The sequence below is a fragment of the Rhinopithecus bieti genome, unplaced genomic scaffold (genome assembly GCF_001698545.2).
Source record: "Rhinopithecus bieti isolate Rb0 unplaced genomic scaffold, ASM169854v2 scaffold_75895, whole genome shotgun sequence".
In the NCBI taxonomy this organism is placed as follows: domain Eukaryota; kingdom Metazoa; phylum Chordata; class Mammalia; order Primates; family Cercopithecidae; genus Rhinopithecus; species Rhinopithecus bieti.
The window spans coordinates 673-8,820 of NW_016827862.1; the positions used below are offsets into that span (position 1 = coordinate 673).

At 38.6% G+C, this 8,148-nt stretch overlaps 1 protein-coding gene across 1 annotated transcript in view; it reads left to right on the forward strand.

Annotated features, from left to right (window-relative positions):
• Positions 1-680: 680 nt before the first annotated feature.
• The window catches only part of LOC108523505 (ecto-NOX disulfide-thiol exchanger 2), a gene marked incomplete at its 5' end in the record, with an annotated part of 36,352 nt that continues 28,884 nt past the window's right edge, over positions 681-8,148 (forward strand). Inside the window, one exon of the mRNA XM_017864147.1 lies at positions 681-795. Coding sequence (XP_017719636.1) covers positions 681-795 — 115 coding nt within the window. The remainder of the gene's footprint in view (positions 796-8,148) is intronic.

Sequence of the window (8,148 nt, forward strand, 5' to 3'; positions counted from 1 at the left end):
AGCCATCTTATGAGGTGCTAACTCTGGTCTACCCTCAGACTAAATTGCCCTTTAAAAACTGACTCACCCTATGCTATTCCTTTCTTCCAAGTATCAGCTTCTCTTCAGAATGTGTCTGCTTTTGTTCACTCTCCAATGTCATCAAGTAGTTATAGGTTTTATTTTGTGTTTTGTCCAAAGATTATAGTTATTATCCATGGGAAGGTTGCTCTGGTAGAATATTACTCCTGAAAGCTCATCTTTGCTGTAACTTCTAAAACTACAAAAACTCAATTAAGAGTTTTGTTGAGTAAAACTATAAAAGGACAGACAAGAGGATGGCAAGCAGCAAAATTAAAGGGTCCAACATGGGGAGGTGAAAATGGCAGAACCCTTAAGGGAAAGTCCACAAATCCATGTAAGAGGTAAAATGTCTTTCATGGCCAAAAGTACTTTCTAATATGATAGGAATATACGAATCATAGACTACCTGGAGCCCGGGTCGGAAAGAAAGCTAATGCAAAGACAGAGAGAACCAAGTCTGCTTGTCTAGACGTTTACCTTTCACACCTCTTTTACCTTAAGAGTATTGGAGGATTTTTTCCTATAGTCCAAAAAAAAGCGCTATCCTTATGCTTAACCTGTCATTCCTCAACATTTTCAAGGAATTCCCACCTAAAAAGTATACCTTTTAACCTTAGGAAATTCGCAACATTCATAATGATGAATTAATGGGAATCAGGCGAGAAGAAGAAATGGAAATGTCTGATGATGAAATAGAAGAAACGACAGAAACAAAAGAAACTGAGGAATCAGGTAAAGATAATTCTGTTTATTTAATAAACATGTACTTGCAGACATGATATTTTCAAACTTTTAATACCCAGTAAGGTACGGTCATCAACCCATCAGCCTGGATACCAGCTGGAAATAATTGGTGAGGCCATATATGTACACACTGGCTGAGTATCAGCCCTGTGGCTACAGGATTTTCTGTGGTTTTCACTTATACATACCTTGCATTGAAGTGCCTAATTAAAAGTGGACTTTCTTTTCCAAAAAGCAGTGGGTATTTAGGCAGCTCTAACCTAGTATAGTCAGAACCTCACTGTGAGACAGAGGCCATGTTATAGGTCCTTAGTGGGACCCATAGGGCAAACTTTTTGAACAACTGATAATACCCTCCCCTTCAATTTCATAATAAACTATCTTGGATGGGAGAATTACCATTGCAGATAATAAAATAGCCAGAAGACTACTCTTTTTAGGCAAACCATTCCAGACAATCTTAGGAGTCAGATTATAGGAAGTTACAATGGAAAAGCCACTGGACCTAAAGTTGAGACACCTGAGTTCTAGTCTAAACTCTGTCCTTCTTGACCTAGGAGGAACTTCTTCCTCACTGAGCCTCAGCTTCCACACTTGTAAGGAGTACATTATAAAAACCATTTAACGGCCAGGCGCCATGGCTCAGGCCTATAATCTCAGCACTTTGGGAGGCCGAGGCGGGTGGATTCCCTGAGTTCAGGAGTTTGAGACCAGCCTGACCAAAACGGTGAAACCCCGTCTCTACTAAAAATACAAAAAATTAGCTGGGCGTGGTAGTGCACGCCTGTTATCCCAGCTACTCGGGAGGCTGAGGCAGAAGAATCCCTTGAAATCCCTTGAACCTGGGAGGTGGACGTTGCAGTGAGCAGAGGTCGCACCATTGCACTCTAGCCTGGGCAACAAGAGCAAAACTCTGCCTCAAAACAAACAAACATAAAAACATCTAACAGGGATTTTGTGATGGTTAAATGAGTTCATCCACTTATTTAATAACTATTACATGCTAAGCACTATGCTAGAGATTGGAGATATAGTTGTATACTGTTCCTGAGGTATGTGTGTGTATGTGTGTGTGTGTGTGTGTAAACAAGAGAGAGAGATTGTAATTCAAATCTGAATTTCCTGGTTCCAGTGCTTGTATAGTAAAGTCAGCAGCTCTATAGCCACTTGAGTGGTCTTAGAATTTTCACTCCATCAACAGAAACTCTGAAGGAAAGAAAAACACCAAGTCAGACTTTGAAAAGGTAGTCATTAGCTGTTACATCTGAATTGTTTCTATTTTGCCATATGTTTGAACCCTAAACATACAAACTGCTATCTATATTGAATAAACTCTTTGTAATCCGTGGTTATCTAGCATTTTCAGGATAGTTAACTAATTACTGCAAATAAATACTGTAAACTTATAGCCAAAGTAAACAAAGAGTCGAATAAGAATTGAACTATTCAGATTATTTAAGTGCTTAGCTATGATGTTTTATAGCTGATTAATCTTTCACTTGTATGACTGTTTACACCTCAGTATCTACAGTATTGTACACAGTGTTTATCCAGCGTTGCCATGAAATAAATGCTACCATAAGTTTGAGCATCCACTTGACAAATTGCTGAGTTTGTGGAGTTATTGGGGGAGGAGAGGGGTATATGGAAGATTCAGATTGAACACACTTACTAGAGTTATATAATTGCATTTTGCTTCTGTATCTCTTTTGAGTTAAAAGCTGTATTGGCTACTGCACAGAATCTTATTCGTTTAGAGACTAGAAACTCCCTGACAGATCATCTTATAGCTATTTTCTTTCCTGTTCCACATGCCAGGATGCTGCTTTGTCAAATAAAGCTATCTACAATAGACTTAATGGAGCTTACCAAATAGCTTTTCTCCCAGAAGGTTTCAATTCATTTTAATTCAAGGACTTTTGTGCATTTTTCTTCCCCTCGATTGTATCTAATTCTGTTATCTCGCTTCTGTAGTACTCAACTGCAGAAATCCCGCTCAATGTGAGCCAGTGAAAAGGTCCTCAGTTTTTATCTAAAGCGACTACATGTTTTAGCTATCATTTGGTTCCAATTAAAAGCTTAAGCAACTAGATCTCAGAGTTGTTGTTTTTTTCCTCTGTCCATGCCACCAAACTTGAATTGTAGGAGCCTATGGCATGTTTCTGGTTAGATTTTACTTCCCAAAGAAAGTAAAACCAGCCTAGAAGTCTCAGTTATCTTTCCTTGGACTGCCACAAAATTTCTGTTATTTGAGAGACTCTATATTAGCCAGCCCATATTTGTGATGCAGAACTTTAAATACTCTTGCCATGGAAGAAAGGACTGATGTACACAAAGCAATCTATTGAAGAGGGAGAATTACATCAAAGCAAATCATGATATAGTGTAAAACTATTTCATTATCTTGTTAGCCATGATGGAAAGTACTGTACCCAGTAAACATAAGAAAAGCTGTTCCCTGTCAACACCCATCTTCTGCTCTCTTTACTTAGACTAGTGGTTCTCAGACTTGGTATACTGAAGAATCATTTGGGTTACCTTTACAAATTCAGATGTCTAAGCTGCAGAATCTGATCCAATAGGTCTGTAATAGGGTTGAGGAATCTGCATTTTATCAGCCATCCTAAATGATTTTGGTGCTCGTGGTCTGGGAAGCACATTTGGAAAACATTGACTTAGACTAATTCTCCTTCATTGTTCTGGCCAAAGTTTTCTGTTCCATCGATATTAATCTAATATCATTCTTCCTCCCCCACCTTTTATTTTCCATTATTACCACTTTAAGAGTTTGGCCAATTAATTAACAAGCACTATGTCCTATAAGCTGATGGAGATAGAGATATAAATATGTGTAAATCCACACAAAATTTTAGAAATACCACTTGCTGCTAACATGGAAGGTACTGATTAGAATGCAGCAGGGCAAGAGATATCAGGTGTGGGCCAGAGTTGTCACAGTCAGTGAAAAATTGATCAGGTCCTCGAAAGATGAACAGGTATAGATGATAGGAAGGAAGATAAGAAAGCATCTTGATGGTAGGGGGAAGGGAGGGAGTGAAAGGATCGGGGCTCAAAGAGGGAAATAAGCATGATGTATATAGGGGACAAAAGACTGAGTAGAGTAGATGGGTCCAAATTATGTAGGGCTATGTATGCCAACCTTAGACTTCGCATAGTAAGCAATATGCCACTGTAAGCACATCTTGTCCGTGGCACTAATATGATAAAAGCAACATGAATTATACATTTTAAGAGATAATCTTCAATTAAGAGAGTCTAACCAGATACTTTTACAGGAAGTGAGATGTAAAATGATGAGGGTGGGACCGGAGTGAAGGCAAGAGGAACTGAGATAAAAATGGTAGAAGAAAAGGAGGCACTGGATTCAATGAGATTAAAGATGCTAGGAGTCATTTTCGAGGAATATACCTAAGTCTTTAGTGCCAGATTGGATATAGATGATTAAGAAAAGGAAAGAGCCAGGAATGAATCTGTGTTTTCTAGTCTGAGAGACTGGAGACCTGTTGGTTGTATTGGTTCACTAGAGATGTCATAACAAAGTACCACAAAGTGGGTTGCTTAAATGACAGAAATGTATTGTCTCACAGTTCTGGAAGCTAGAAATCTGAGATCAAGATTTCAGCAGGGTTAGCTCCTTGTGAGGGAGAATCTGTTCCATTCCTGTCTCCTAGTTTCTGGTCATTTTCCAGCAATCTTTGGTGTTCCTTGTCTGGTAGATATATCATCCCAATTTCTGCCTTCATGTTTACATGGTGTTCTCCCTGTGTGCATGCCTGTTTCTATGTCCCAATTTCCTCTGTCAATAAGGATATCAATCATATCAAGTTAGGACCCACCATAATGACCTCATTGTAATTTGACTACCTCGTAAAGAACCTGTTTCTCAATAAACCAGATTCTGAGAGCTTCAACATATCTTTTTTGAGAGGACACAATTCAAACTGTAACAGTAGAACTGACAGAAATGGACTGATGGATGGGTCTGATTTCCAGAATATGATGAGATGAACTGGAGATAGTAGATCATTGAGAAATGGGCAGAAGGGATTTGTATTCAAATTAGAGTTGAAGAAACTAGAAGGAATAGTAGATGGTAGTGAAGAGGTATTGGCTGAAGCCCTGAGAAAATTATTAAAGGAGTATGAAAGACAAGTGAAAGAAGAGCAAAAGGTTGAATATAGAATTTGGGGGGCTACCCACAATAAGGGAGAAGGAAAGAAAGAGGAGTTGGCAGAGGAGTTAGAAAAAAAGCAGTTCTGAGAGGGTGGAAGAAAGCTAGAAACAAATTGAGTTGTAGAAACCAAGAAAAGCTTTTATAGAAGTAAGTAGTCATTGACATTAACAGATGTTACAAAGAAAATTAGAATTGAGAGAAACAGTGCTGGGCAAGAGCTATTTTAGTAGAGTGATAGAGGTAGGGGCCAGAATATATGACATTAATAAAATAAAGTAAACAAAGACCATAGGTCAAGAAGTTGGGTACTAAGCAAAAGGAAATATGGATATTACAAATGGCAACAAGAATCGATGAAGTTAAGGATTTTTGTTGTTGTTGTTGTTGTTGCTCAATAAAAAGGAAGGAGGCAATGGAGAGTATGAGATTGAAGATGCTAGAAAATAAAAGAGTACTTATGGAAGTGGAATCTTTGAAAAGAAGAAAGGGAAAGGATCCATATTCAAGTGGCGTTTACTTTAGAGAGGCGAGAGCCCTCTTTCTCTGAGACAAGAGAGGGGAAGCTGAAAGTGTATAGGTAGCCCAGTCTTCTCCATATACTAACAGATTGTTTATTAATCACAAAAATGATTTGGATATGAGACCACGAGGAGAAGGGAACTGATTTGGAATAAATGCTATGGGCAGTATGGAAGGAAGAAATCAGTGAGAGGTGAGAGACCCATCTGCAAGGGCCAACATGAGTATGTATTGATCTAGCTGCCTAGCTCTACAACTTCCTATAAGAGTTCTCTGTGGCCCAGGATAAGAGAGAGTGGAGTCAAGTGACTGTGAGTTGGGGATTGGCATGGTAAGCCTGGCCAAAGGTTTTCAGGAAGCTGAAGCAATACAAGGCACTGAGGAGTTTGCACTGGGATCTATTCCACCAGAAAGCAGCTAATGAACTAGCTTAGTGAAGTTGGCCACTCTGTGAGATTAAAGATCCCAGCAAGGAAAGAGAGCAGTCTTGGGGTGATGAGAGGCAGTGAGGAAAATGGCAGATGAGACTTCTATGTTTGAGATGGGAATTTAGAGATCTAAGAGGGGTAACAATGAGGTTCCAGGTGCATCCATGCTGGCAGAAGCCTGATTGGAATGGAGACAATAACCTGTAGAGGCAAAGGAAAGCAAGGCATTGTGAGGTCAGGAAACTCACTTGAGATTTTTTGCCTGAGCTGACCTGCAACCACCCCAATAGGTCTTATTCATATCATTTCCTGCTCTTTTTTCCCACTCTTTGTTCTTTTCAGCTTTTTCCCTTTGTGAATCTCTGTAACTCAAACTTTCTTATGAGTCTTGAGAGGAATGTTGCCCATTCTTCCTTCTATAATTTTGTAACATTTTTGGCATTCTCCTGTAATTAAGCTTTAAAAGGGTGGTTGACTCCCTGTATTTACTTCTACTAATTTTTTTTCTTGTTTTCTTTATACCATTGAAGAGACTCAGGCACTAATTTTTTAATGGCACAAAATCATTTTTGATCTTTTGTTGTACAGAAACATGTCTGGGATTTTGCTGTTAGTGGCTCCTCTAAAAAGAGGAGTTCACAGCTGCCTTCATACTTTCATATTGCCATGATGAACTGGCAGCCTTCAGATCTGAGGAACAATTGTCATAAAGAGAAACATTTTCCCCACATAGGAAATAGTCATAAAGGAGAAGCCAAGAACTAATGATGGCAGGATATGAATACATTCACTGTACTATGCTCTTTAGTATCAGGACTGATGGATTCACCTACTCAAACATATTATTAAAAGGTAATATTGAACTTTTCAATGTTCTGGCAATATACAAAGAACTTCAACTTCAGAAATGGGCCCAATTAATATTAAGTCTGTGAAAGGAAAGACTTGGTGTCCTCATTAAAATGACAAAAAACCCTCATTTCAGAGAGTGGGAACTATATTTTGTAGGTAAGGTCCCCTCAGTAGCATTACAGGCGATCGCATTTTCTTTTGCTTGGTGACAGGTCCACACTGAGAAGATTATTATCTGCTCCCACTTGGCTGCAGGTATCCATCACTGCTCATAAGCATGCCCTTTCCCCCAGGACAAAAGCAGTCTCTCCTCCTCATTTTCTCAGAGGGAAAATATTTTTACATTTAAACTGGAGAATACACCTCTAATCATTCTCCTAGATCTCTGCCCTTTTCTCTTCCATGTATCTCCATGTGACATGTAGAACATGAGCATAATTACTGACCTGCAGTACAAGAAGAAATAAAAGGAGGAAAATAAAATATCACTATTTCATATTGAGCTGTGTGGACTGCCAGAGGACAAACATGCAAACCAAAGCAGAAATAAATAATTGTTAATCTGTAGGAGTCACTTGATTTACAGAGTAACCTGTGTACTATTCAGCCAAACTCCAGCTCAAGATACTGTCCTTGGTTCTCACCCCACAAGCAAACCAAATATTTTTCTTCCTCTGTTTGGCAGATAGTTAGTATGCCTTTTTCTATAGAGTTTTGTATATAAAAATCATCTTCACTCTTAGCATCTTCTTTTGATGTTGTGGTTGTTAGTGCTTGTCTGATGAAAAGTATCCCAGCCACTGGAAGAGATGGCAAGGATAGATATTATTTGGAGTGCTTGGAATCCAAAAGACACAAAATCTGCATAACAACAAGAATTAAAATTAATAATAAAACCAATCATAAAATGAATATGTCATGCCAAAGATCTTTTTGTAAGTTTTTAAAACAAAGTGCAAGGTTTAAAACTGCTGTATCAGGACCATTGCATGGCCATCCACAGAAAACACATGTGGATGCTAAGAACGCCTCAACAACACTGGTAGTAGAAGATATTTCTAACCAGAACCCTTCCTATCACATTGCCACTTTCTGCTTTGGATAGATAATCTGACCACAGCAGATTACATACTAGTTTTAGGAAAACCCTCATGTTCAAGGAATTAAATTAAACACAGCACCTCTCTAAAGGCAGCTTCCTTTTAGGAGTAGGGAATGTTTTCACGCTAATACGGGGTTTTTTTTCTGTATATTTGTCTTAGTCCATTTTATGTTGCTGTAAAGGAATACTTAAGACTGGGTAATTTATAAAGAAAAAAAGGTTTATTTGACTCACAATTCTGAAGG